We start from the raw sequence: 12,209 nt of genomic DNA on the forward strand, positions 1-12,209 counted from the left end.
AGTACTTGTGTATTGCTCTGTCAAGGATCACACCTCAGTAAAGGCATTATCTTGTGGTTGAGCCCATCTCCTCTGCTTTCAGTTGTGAGCCTAACCCTATCTCATTTCTTGATTCTACAAAATACACTTTACACCTAAAAAGTAGAAAAACCAGGAAAATATTATGTGTTTACAGACATTTCAGTGAAGTATATTCGATAGAAGCGAGAAGCAAAGTAGTTCACGCCATCTGACCAGCCTGTTTTTTGTGGATCACAGAGCATTTTAGTTGTAAGACTCACATTGGGTATAATTAAAAGAAGATGAGCCCTATTAAAGTTGTACATTGCGTTTTTCCCTCTCTTCTCCTTCCAGATGGTCATTAATCTTTTATTGGTGAGGAGGTTTGCCTGCGGTCTAATCTGAGATTTTTTCTCATGCCATTTAAGTGAGTTACTTCTCTTTGTGTTTGCAGGTGGACTGAATTTTAATGCGTTGAGTTCTGTTAATTGCTCAGAACTTAGATGTTTTTCTTAGTACCTTGCAAATGTAGAATGAATTTAAAAAAAAAAATAAATTAAGTAGTGCCCACATATTCCTTTTATTTTTCAGCTTTCTGTGAAGAAGGGTGCAGATACGGTGGAACTTGTGTAGCCCCTAACAAATGTCTCTGCCCTCCTGGATTCACAGGAAGTCATTGTGAGAAAGGTAAAGCTTTACTGGAATACATTTTCTCTTTAATATGGGAAATATGATTCTGCTGAATTAAGAAATAATTGCTTTCCATTCCTTCATTCTGGATAGTTTGTCTTCGTTGAAGACATGACTTGTTCCATAGCTGCCTTTTCCTAAGTGAAAGCTAGTCTTAAATATGGAAAGTTTTAGATAATCAGGGATGTATCTGCTTTTACTTCTAGTTGACACTTCCAGTTAATTAGAGAAGATGGCAAGTGAAAAATATCTGGTTTTCCATGTATTTCCTGTGATGCATCATCAAAGTTAACTTGTGCTTTTTCTGAATCTGTTACGCAAACTAGAGCAGAATTTGGATGCTTCTTTCACCTGAAGTTATGGAATTCTTGAGGTTTGATTTGTTTCTAACTCACTGAGGCCACCAATTTTCATAGTATCACTCAGGCTGTTCCAGTATATCTCACTAGCAAGGATTTGGTTCTGCCTTCTCCCAGATTTTTCCTGTTTCAAGATTTGCTTTTCACAGCTTCCCAGCCCCACCATTTTGTTTGCTTCACGGAGTCCTGGTTCCTTGTCTACCTTAAATTGAGAAGGAAGGGATCTACCAGAATTCCATGTAGAACTCTCATTAGATTCTTTTGTCTAGCAGATTTGGGATTTCATTTTTGTTGGTATTTATTGAGATTGTATTTCACCTAAATAACACAATGATAGAGTTTTTTGCATTGCCTATTAGTTATTAAACCTTTTGAACTTGCCTTTACTGGTGGAGGTCAAATAGATTGTTAATGCAGGTTGTGTGATGCTATATGGATGAAATTATAATTGATGAGGGTTTTAAAGGAATTAAAAAAAGAAACCAGGAAATAACTGTTAAAAGGATCAGTTAAAACACTGGAACCATTTGTCACCCAGAGATTATTCAGCAACTTGTGTAGCAGTGTCTGTTCAATACACGGCTATTCTACTCTAATGCAAAGTAACTTCAGCCCAGTTGACAACAAATCTTTGAGTAGCTTCTGAAAGCTGGTAACACTTTTTGTGGGTGCACTCAAATCACTGCACACTAAAATCCCATAGTTTCTAGTTGTCAGCATTGTTTCTTCTTATTATTTATATCTTCATGTTATCGTGAATGAATTCGAATACTGCTTTTTGGGGTTGTTTTTTGTTTGATTGGTTTTTTGCCTGTAGCCTTTGGGTTATATTTTTTTAAATAGAAAAATAGCTCCCAAGCCTCCTGACATGCAGCAGTAAGTACTGCAAAACCAGTGCCTGCACTGCCCAAGGGTGCCCAGCTTTAAGCCAGCTCTCAGCAAAACTCCCTGTTTCTTTCACTAAGGATCTTAGAACTATCCCTTTTTTTTCTTGTGACCGTAAAGGGACTTTCATAACTAGAACACAGAGACTTTACACTGTTGAAGTGATGGTTTAAAATTGATAAATGGATGACATAACCATTGTTGACTCCTATGGTTTTCCTATATGTTGACTCCGATGTTTTCATGTCTTTTGTATTGGTTTGATCTAAAATATGAGTTAGCACACCAAGTAAAGGAAACCTGGCAGGTGTGGTACTCAGTATATCAAGAAATTTAGAGGTAGCTGTCAGAAGGCACCAGCTTCTGTGTATCAAATCTATGCAACATAAACCAGTTTGGGTTTTTTTTTTCCTTTGAAGATGTACAGGATTTACCAGTGTTGCTACAAGTCAGACTAATGCTGGTAACTTTGAGAAATCTGCTGTGCAAACTGGCTTGAGAATGAACAAGGCTTTGCATATGAGAAATTACCATGCTTTAGTTGTGTTGGAGGGTTTGAAAACTCAGCAAATAGACCTTATGTTGTATGCATATTTCAGTGGCTAAGTGCATATCAGATCTCTGTGAGAACAGCTTCAGTTTTTCTGAAGGTGCTTGTCCTGGAAAAATTAAATGTTCAGAGTAGGAAGGTGATGAACCGCCTTTGAAACAGGCTTCCCTTTGCTTCCCTGCTCACTTCTTCAGGATGTAGTGCTGTCAGGAAGAGGAGAAGACAGTTCAGTAAAGACTTCCTTCATAGCCTCACTACAGCTTTTGGAAGGCATCTGAAGTATTCAAATCCCATGTTTGCTTGTTTGTTTGTTTGTTTCCTGTTGTCTGTAATGCTAGAAATAAGCAGTTTGTTATATTTAACATTTGGTAGCATCCCGTTGATCATTATGACATAGATTGAAGCCAGTGAAATGATGGGTGGATCACTTTAAATCAAAACTTAAATGTTACTGTAAAGTCTTGCCTGATGAAAGCTTATGGTGAACTGTTGCGTATCAGAAAGAAAATGATGTGTTTTGGTAATGTATTCTATTCGCCACAGTGCATTTAAAAATGCCCTTCAGACTGACAACACAATAATTCCTTACACATTATTTGTGTGAGCTGAAAGGACTTGTCACTGGCTCAAAACAGTGTGACCCAAATTGGCTTCAGCATCATGGACAGGGTAAAATGGCCCAGTAATTAGAATGTTGAAAAGCAGGTGAGTTTACTACTGAATATGAATCATCTGTTACTCATCGTTTCTGCCTGGTTGAAATGATGATATCAGGTTAATTCGAAATTCAGAGAGATTTGGGAAGGGCAGGATTTGTGTTGGTAATTTTCTCAGGTGAATATAAAATACACATTTAAGGCTAATGTACAGAAAATAAATACAGGATTCAATGTGCTGCTAAGAATTACCTCTTGCCACTTGCTTTGCCTGAAATGAGAATGCACCATAATAGTCATGGGGTTGCCTTTTCTTTTTGCAGGTGAATTGCAAATTGATATCTGGAGATACTGGGAAGTAATTCCTTCTTCTATTCAGTCCCTGTAATGCTGTCTAAGTATGTGCTTGATGCTTCTTATAGAATTGTTGTAATTTTCCTATCGAGGATCTGATTCCATCTTGGAATCAGTGTTTTGTTTATTCGTGTTGTGTTTAGCTGGCCAGAGCTGCAGTGATCTCTAGGATCATTACCATTTGACACAGTTTGATAGCTGATATTTGACACAGTTGTGGTACCTGTGCTGGAAAGTTTTTGTTACGAGTTTTTGCTGACATTGCTGTGTGGTTCCAGCACATATGTGCTTAACGGCTGAGCTGGAGATGGGCATCCTTAAGTGTATGGAACACTGCTGGCTTAAGCCCAGGTGCATCCTTGGCAGGGATCCCTGTTAAAGGCTTCGGAGGCACAGTTTGGTGTACAGAGAGGAATGCAGACAAGCTACTCTGTGAGAGTTGTTGGCAGCCTAGACTCAAACGCCCTAATTTTCTGTCCAGTGATGTTTTCTCCAGTTCATCTTTTTACAGCATGAGTAGAAAATAAATCCCATTATTCCTTGAGCTGCTTTTTCCCTCTCTGTGGAAGAGCTGCACATCTCATGAGCGAGTTCACATCTCGTGAGTGGAGTTCTCATGCTGGTTTTGTAGACTGGAGTCACCATTATTCTGTATGTGTGGGTTTTAGTTACTACAGCCACTGATAAAGTGGTGAGGATGAGACAGGCAGGACAGTCTATGATATCAAAGGCAGGGCTAAGCAGATGATTGAGTGCCTAGAAATACCTTGGCATTCCTTGAACACCTGCCTGCATGTGGTGGAGTCCCGTGCTGGGGCTAGGAAATACAGACCAGCTTCTCTGCAGCTCTGGGATGGTGGACAGTGGTGGCAAAGATAGCAGCTAAGGGAGTCAGTCACAGTGTCTGTACAAATGGTAACTTGGGCAATCAGCAGGGAACAGCAGAAGAGTTTGAAACGGAGAGTTCCCAAAGAGGGGCAAATAAAAGCAAGTGCAGTATTGTTCCAGAAGCTACAGGAGGGCTTTTGGCAGCGGTGGGGTATCACCTCCAAAAGGGGTTCAGAACAGTCACACCACATTGTTGCTCCCCTGCCTCCTGACAGCTACTCTGAGTTGGTACACAGTGAATGGGAGATACTTTTGTGGTAGATTAGAAGGACATTGTGTAGGCTGGAGCTCACTGAGTGGTGAAGTTTTCTCACTGAGTGATATAATGCTGTCAAAGTTACCTGCTGACTGCAAACAGAAGCAAGGGTAAGACATGGCAGCAAAGCATCAGGATGTGATAAATCCTGGGGTTATGTTTTTGTGTTGGTTTGGATTGTGTGTGCAAAAGATTTTTTGGCATAGGGACGAGAGGTCATTTTTCAGTAGGTACCATGGCTGAGAAATGTGCTTTGAATCCCAATAATGATACAGAGAGTGGGGAAATGAATCGATCAATCAATCAACACTTGCAGTATTGTGTTAGTGACATGGGGATTCTTCAGTGCAGACATTGATTCCCCAGATGTGGAATGAAATCTTGCAGTTGGACATGTCGTGTATGTCATGAAAATGAGGAGGTCTTTAGCTGGTTTGTTTCATAGCTGTTGGCAATACCTGCAGTTGTTGTCTCAGAAGCTGCACACTTCTCTGTGTCCTTGTCTCTTAAATTGCTTCTTCTGGAATACATTTTTTTGCTGCAGTCGTTTGGGTAAAACTCCCTACAGTGTATATTCCTTTGGACCCTAGAGATAGAAAAAACAAGAAGTGAGAATTGCATTTCTGTGTGCTGTTTCTCTGATTCCTGACCTGGATCAATCTTTAGGTGCGTAGCTATCAAAGACATTTCAGTTGAGGAACCTGGCTTAAAATAAATAAACAGACAAAAACCAAAGTAGAACAAGAGGTATTTCACTGAGTCTGGGAACCTAAATGTCAAAGCTCCCTACCTGTCTATATCCAAGATCATCTGTAAAATGCAAAGCGAGGTTTATTTTGGGAAACCACCAGCTGTGGGCACAAGGCTTTGCATGAGATCCTTTCTAAAGCCTCTAATTTCAAAGTGAGCAAAGCCAGCACAGTATGAGATAAGAGGGGTGAAGTAAATTATGCTCAGCTTATTGCAGAAAACAGTGGCTGTGGCTGATGTGACGCTCCTGAGGGAGTGACAGCTCCAGGGAAGGCAGATGCTCTGGGGGGCTGAGGTCACCCTGCTCCATTTGCTGCCAAGCTGTCTGCAGCATTTGCCCCAGTGGTGCTTATCACAACATGGCAAGGGGTAATATCTTAGTGGCATAGAAGAAACAAAGCTGTCATTGGTAAAGATATCGGGGAATAGATCAAAGAATATCTACTAGAAACATCTGATGAAGACCATCTCTGAAGATTAAGGGGACATCTGTCTGGAAATCACAAGTAACTCAGTGGAAGAAAAACATGTTCTATCTCACACTGCCAAGCCAAAGAGAAGTGAAGCCTCAAACACTGGGAGCACCTTTCACTCCCAGCTGACCATTGCATGAGGAGACTGGACTCATTCTTGTGGTGGTGCCTCATGTACTGTAAAAGTTTAGGTTTAAAAGCTGGAAAAAGCACTAAGAGGCACTGATTTTGTTGGTTTTATTTAGCTTAATTTTTTTTTCCCCAGGGGATATTTTTATGTATGGTTTATTTGTTATGTTCAGGTGTCTGGATCTATGTATTTTTGTTTGTAATGAAAGGAACACCATCTATATTAATCTCTCATGTTAGCTGAGTGACATCTTGTCATCCCAGGTAACAAATGGTTCTAATAGTCTAATGTTTTATTATTTGTATGACTTGTGGTCATATCTATTGGGCTTGCCTGGCAAGGTTTTGGTAGCGGGAGAGGCTACAGGGGTGGCTTCTGTGAGAAGCTGCCAGAAGCTTCCCCTGTGTCAGATTGAGCCAATGCCACCAGCTCTGAGACAGACCTGCCACTGGCCGAGGCTGAGCCCATCAACAATGGTGGTAGCACCTCTGGAATGGCATATTTAAGGAGAAAAACTTGGACAACAGCAATTCGTCCTGGGTTCAGCAGTAGCAGCCATTTTTCTCCTTAGTAGCTGATGCAGTGCTGTGTTTTCGACTTTAGTCTGAGAGCAGTGTTGATAACACACCGATGTTTTAGTTGTTGCTAAGTAATGCTTACCCTTATCAAGGACTTTTCAGTCTCATGCTCTGCCAGTGGTGAGGGGCAGAGGGGCACAGGAAGCTGGGAGGAAGCAGAGACAGAACACCTGACCCAAACTAACCAAAGGGGTATTCCATACCACAGCACGTCATGCCCAGTGTAGAAACTGGGGTGAGTTACCCAGAAGACCCAGGCCACTGCCTGGTTCGGGCTGGATATCGGTGGGCGGGTGGTGAGCTCTCTCCCCTTGTTATTTCCCTTATCGTTGTTATTGTTGGTGGTAGCAGTAGTGGGTTTGTGTTATACCTTAGTTACTGGATTGTTCTTATCTCAACCTGTGGGATTTGCATTCTTTGGATTCTCCTCCCCTCTGGGGGCAGGGGGAAGAAGGAGGGGAGTGAGCGAGCAGCTGCATGGTTCTGAGTTACTGACTGGGCTTAAACAACAACAAAATTGCAGCTGGAAAGAGGAGTGAGAATATTTGAAGCAGCTCTTTTTCTACTTTACTTTGAGTTGTTTGCCTTTCTTTTTAAGACAGGTTCCCCAGCTGAGAGGAGGATAAGCTGTGCTGGTTAAACAGGGAAAAACATGTTAGGGCCTCTCTTTGCTCTCTGCTTAGCACCCAGAAATCACAGTGGGAAAGGGAGGTTGTTTTGTTCCTGGTTGTTTTGGCTGCTGCTGCACACAAAGCATGTGTTTATATGTTTATTCATCCATAAGTTCTAATGATGTACTGTAGGAGGAACGTCATATTTAGAAAGAGACAGGTCACACTGTGGGGCTGGAATTCTTTCCCAGCTGGAGGTCACGGCGCTTTGGCTCTTTCTGGAAGTGCTAGGTCCCTGATGTAGTGTTCATCCAGGTCCTCACCAGGAACATCTCCCAGAGCTGTGCAGTCCTGTCTGCGTTAGTTTTCTCTCAGATCCTAAGGAGCCAGGCAGTGGGATTTCACCTTGTTTCAAGTGGCAGAATCACTTTCTTTAATGAATACATTGAAGAAAATGCAGAACTACACTCAAAATGTGAGCAAATGTTTATATTTGATCAAATCTATCTATTGATGCATAAATGGAATTTCCATTTGCAACTAAGAGGTTTCCATATATGAAGCATTTCTTCTGTGAGCTGTACAGAAAAGACAGTTGCTTTCAAATGCCTACTTCGTGATGAATTAACTACAAGCCACATCTTATTTCACTATGATTAATTAAAAGATCACAACAATTCTGCTTTGAGTGCAGTGTGGTAATGCTGATTTTATAACCTAGATTGTCAGGACATTCCGACTCCCTTTTCTGGTTCTTCCAGGGAGATGCCTACAGCAGTGAAACCCAGAATAATTCAGAGAAATACCGGAATAGAAAGTGGACTAGCTAAATATTAAATAAAAACTACCTTAGTCTGTCCAACTACAGGCAGTATTGAGGGGACAATACTGAGTTTAATGGGCTCTTTGCCACCTTACTTTTTCTTATTAATAGCCTGCTCTGGATGGGCGAATCTGCCATGAATAGTTAAATTTGCTGATAACCTAGAAATAAAACTTGGGGTGTGCAGAACAGGCACAGAGAGGTACTTAGATTTTTTTAAAGACAGAAATCCTCTTGGCCTCGGTGGGAATTTCACCTGAGTGGAAGCCTCATGATCTGGTGCAATTGAATTAGGTGAAATGAAAAATAAATGGCTTTAGTGAGATAAAAAGAGCATTTAGAGCTGGGGGTTTATGTGGAACAAGCTGTGTTAGATGCAGTTACCAATGATAAATATGCCACGTTTAACTGTTGGTCTATGGTACAGATCTACCTACCTGATCTAGGAATGTAAGATCCTATTCAAACTAGATAGAGAATTCAGTCTCTTTAGAAAATGTGCACAACTGAGAATTCTACTATATAGAGCCACGTTTCTGCTGAAATTCAATACAGTGAATGCTAACAAATGTCATGAGTGATCTCACTGAAGTTAATCAAGGTGTAGGGAGAGAGAATGTGCCTCAGTCATCAGAACCAGCAACAAAAAACTTTTTCTTTAAGAAATAACATGACATGTGATAGGAATGTAACAAAACAATGATGTTGTAGAGGTTATTGTGTATTTAATTGGGACAGAAAGTTAGATTTCCTGCATTTTTTCTTTTTTTTTAATTTAAGATTTGGGATTTTTCCCTCTGAAAAATTATGGTATGAAAAGAATGCATTAAGCTGCTGGAAGTGACACAAGAGGAAAGAAAAGTAAACGTAACCAGTCAGATCTTTTCCCATGTTGACAGGAATTGAGCACCACAAAAGCGTGCTGGCTTTCATTGGGCTGACATTCACAGGAAGAGGTCAGTCCCCATTCATATAATCCTTGGAAAGCGAATAAAATGGCATAAATCACTTTCTTATGTGCTTAATATAGATTGCAGCTTATGTACAATGGAGATAACTAATCCCATTATTTTGCTTTAGAAGTCAGGGTGAAAATGTGAGTTAAACCTCTGTTGAAAGAAGTCTCATCCTTTATTAGCTGACGCAACCTCTGTGACATCTGTGATAGTGTCGAATTCCAGTCCTTTTCAGGATCTGTTTTTGTAAAAGTAGCGTCCATGGTTCTCAACAGTCTGCTCCAGGAAGACTGCATGGGGATCACCATGTTGGCACACATACAGAGTATGTTTTACCCACGACCATTTTGTCTGATCTCGAAAGTTAAGCAGAGTCGGGTTTTGGTCTTGTCTAGGGTTAGATGACGATATAGAAGGACCAAGAGATTTTCCCCGAGGCTGGGCTGTCATGAGTGGCAGGGTGTATGGGATAGTATGGGCAAGTATCTAGGCCATTGAGCCCCTCCAGTGCTTTGGAACTTCACCACTGAACAAGTGCGAAATCCAGAAGAATTAGTAAAACACTTAAATGAGGTGTGTTGCCATCCTAGTCATACCAGAGAGGGACAAATCATGGCAATGTGCTGGGGCTTGGTCTATTCTTACAGAGCCCTGTTCAACACCGTCCAGCACCTTCAAAGGGAAAAAATATGTCTCTGAATCTGATGGCAAAGCAACAGACCTCGCAGCTGCTCCAACTCCAAATACAGCAGCTACCCCAGCCCCAGTGACAAGTACAGCAGCTACTCAAAGTGACTACTACAGACAATGCAGCTACTCCAACTCTTAAGTACAGCAGCTACTCAAACTCTGACTACAACAGAAAACACAGCTACACCAACCCCAGTGACAAGTACAGCAGCTACTCAAACCCCGACAGCAACAGACAGCACAGCTGCTGGTGCTACTCAACCCCCAAGCACAGCGGCTGCACCAGCCACAACAACAGATACTGCAGCCACTCCAACCACAGTGATAATCACTGCAGCTAAACCAGGGGACCAATTCATGCCAGTATCGGTTGCCCCTGTACATGAGGGGAAAAGCAAGCAAGAGGCACAAAAAGCAACCCGTACAGTGAAGAAAGATGAAGAACCAATTGACTTACTACACGGGACAGCATCTGAACAAGAGTTATTATTATGTGAATCAGAGGAAGAAGTAGAAGAGGTGACTTCTCCACCCTGGATCTCAACTGAGCCACGGAATATGCGAAAAGATTTTACCTGTCATCCCGGGGAGCACATCGTCACCTGGTTGCTCCGATGCTGGGACAATGGGGCTGATGGTCATGAACTAGAGGTGGGGAAGCTAAGCAGCTGCGATCACTTGGCTGGGGAAGGGGGAACTGACAAAGCAATTACAAAAGAGAAATGGTCCCTCAGCCTTTGGAGGTGGCTCTTGGAAGCTGTGAAAGAAAGGACATTGTCCAAACAAGGACAATGTTAGGAGTCGTTCGGCCAAGTGGACTACTCTAGAGAAAGGCATCCAGTCTCTGAGGGAATCAGCCATTGTAGAGATGATCTATGACAGGCCGGATGCTGGGAATGTATCTGTAGATCCAGATGAAGTCGAATGTGCACAACTCACGTGGAGTGCACCATCATCATATGCCCACTTATTGGCAGCAATAACCTGGAATGGCATAGTACCACCAACAGTGGATGAAATGATTAGTCAACTCCGAGAGTTGGAAGACAATCTCACCCCTTCCATCATTTCAGCTGTGGAAAAACTGTCCCAGGAGTTCAAACAATTGAGAGACGATATATCTGATCTATCCAGCTCCCTACATGTACCAACACACGTCTCAGCTATTAACAAAAGGTGCCCTACTGCTCGAGAGAGAAGATATAGGAGGTACATGCCACGGGCCACCCTGTGATTTTACGTGCAGGATCATGGAGAAGACATGACGAAGTGGGATGGAAAACCTACCTCAGCTCTGGAGGAACTGGTGCGTGAATTGAAGAGAAGAAAGGTCAAGGCTGATCATTCCGTGAAAGCTGCGGCTTCAGTCTCTGGTGAGCAGGTTCCCAGATGGAGCGGAAGAGCTGATTTTACTCCAGCTCCTGTGATAACGAAGAATAATCCCTTTCAACACGACTTAGGTGTCCAACGTTGTGATGACTGTTAGAGGGACCCTGCCTCCAGCCAGGTGGAGGTAGGGGACAATTGTATTTACTGGACTGTGTGGATGAGAGGCCTGGCACATCAGTCCCACAGAAGTATAAGGCTCTAGTAGATACCAGTGCACAGTGTACCCTGATGCCGTCAAGCTGTCAAGGGGTGGAACCCATTTATATTTCTGGAGTGACAGGAGGATCCCAAGAGTTGACTGTACTGGAGGCTGAGATCAGCCTGACTGGGAGGAAATGGCAAAAGCATCCCATTGTGACTGGTCCAGAGGCTCCATGCATCCTCGGCATAGACTGTACTTCAAAGACCCAAAAGGGTATCGGTGGGCTTTTGGTATTGCTGCTTTGGAGACAGAGGAAATTAAGCAGCTGTCCACCTTGCCTGGTCTCTCAGAGGATCCTTCTGTTGTGGGGTTGCTGAAGGTCGAAGAACAACAAGTGCCAATTGTGACCACAACAGTGCACCGGCGGCAATATCGCACCAACCGAGACTCCCTGATTCCCATCCATAAGCTGATCCATAGACTGGAGAGCCAAGGAGTGATCAGCAGGACCCGCTCACCCTTTACTAGCCCCATATGGCCAGTGCGAAAGTCTAACAGAGAGTGGAGACTAACAGTAGACTATCGTGGCCTGAATGAAGTCACACCACCACTGAGTGCTGCCGTACCGGACATGCTAGAACTTCAGTATGAACTGGAGTCAAAGGCAGCCAAGTGGTATGCCACGATTGATATTGCCAATGCATTCTTCTCAGTTCCTTTGGCAGCAGAATGCAGGCCACAGTTTGCTTTTACTTGGAGGGGCGTTCAGTACACTTGGAACCGACTGCCCCAGGGGTGGAAACACAGCCCTACCATCTGCCATGGACTGATCCAGACTGCACTGGAACAGGGGCAAGCTCCAGAACACCTGCAATACATTGATGACATTATTGTGTGGGGTGATACAGCGGAAGAAGTCTTTGAGAAAAGGAGGAAAATAATCCAAATCCTGCTGAAAGCCATCATCCAGCTGGCCTTGGACATTGATGAACAAGTAAAGTGGCCAGTCCTTTACCTCTATACTGACTC

At 42.7% G+C, this 12,209-nt stretch overlaps 1 protein-coding gene across 1 annotated transcript in view; it reads left to right on the plus strand.

Annotated features, from left to right (window-relative positions):
- NELL1 (neural EGFL like 1) overlaps nt 1-12,209 on the plus strand; it is a gene marked incomplete at both ends in the record, with an annotated part of 311,518 nt that overhangs the window by 241,805 nt on the left and 57,504 nt on the right. Inside the window, one exon of the mRNA XM_080619121.1 lies at nt 592-687. Within this exon, the coding sequence (XP_080475247.1) occupies nt 592-687 (96 nt within the window). The remainder of the gene's footprint in view (nt 1-591; nt 688-12,209) is intronic.

Source organism: Psittacula echo (assembly GCF_963264785.1).
Source record: "Psittacula echo genome assembly, chromosome: 5".
NCBI classification, from domain to species: domain Eukaryota; kingdom Metazoa; phylum Chordata; class Aves; order Psittaciformes; family Psittacidae; genus Psittacula; species Psittacula echo.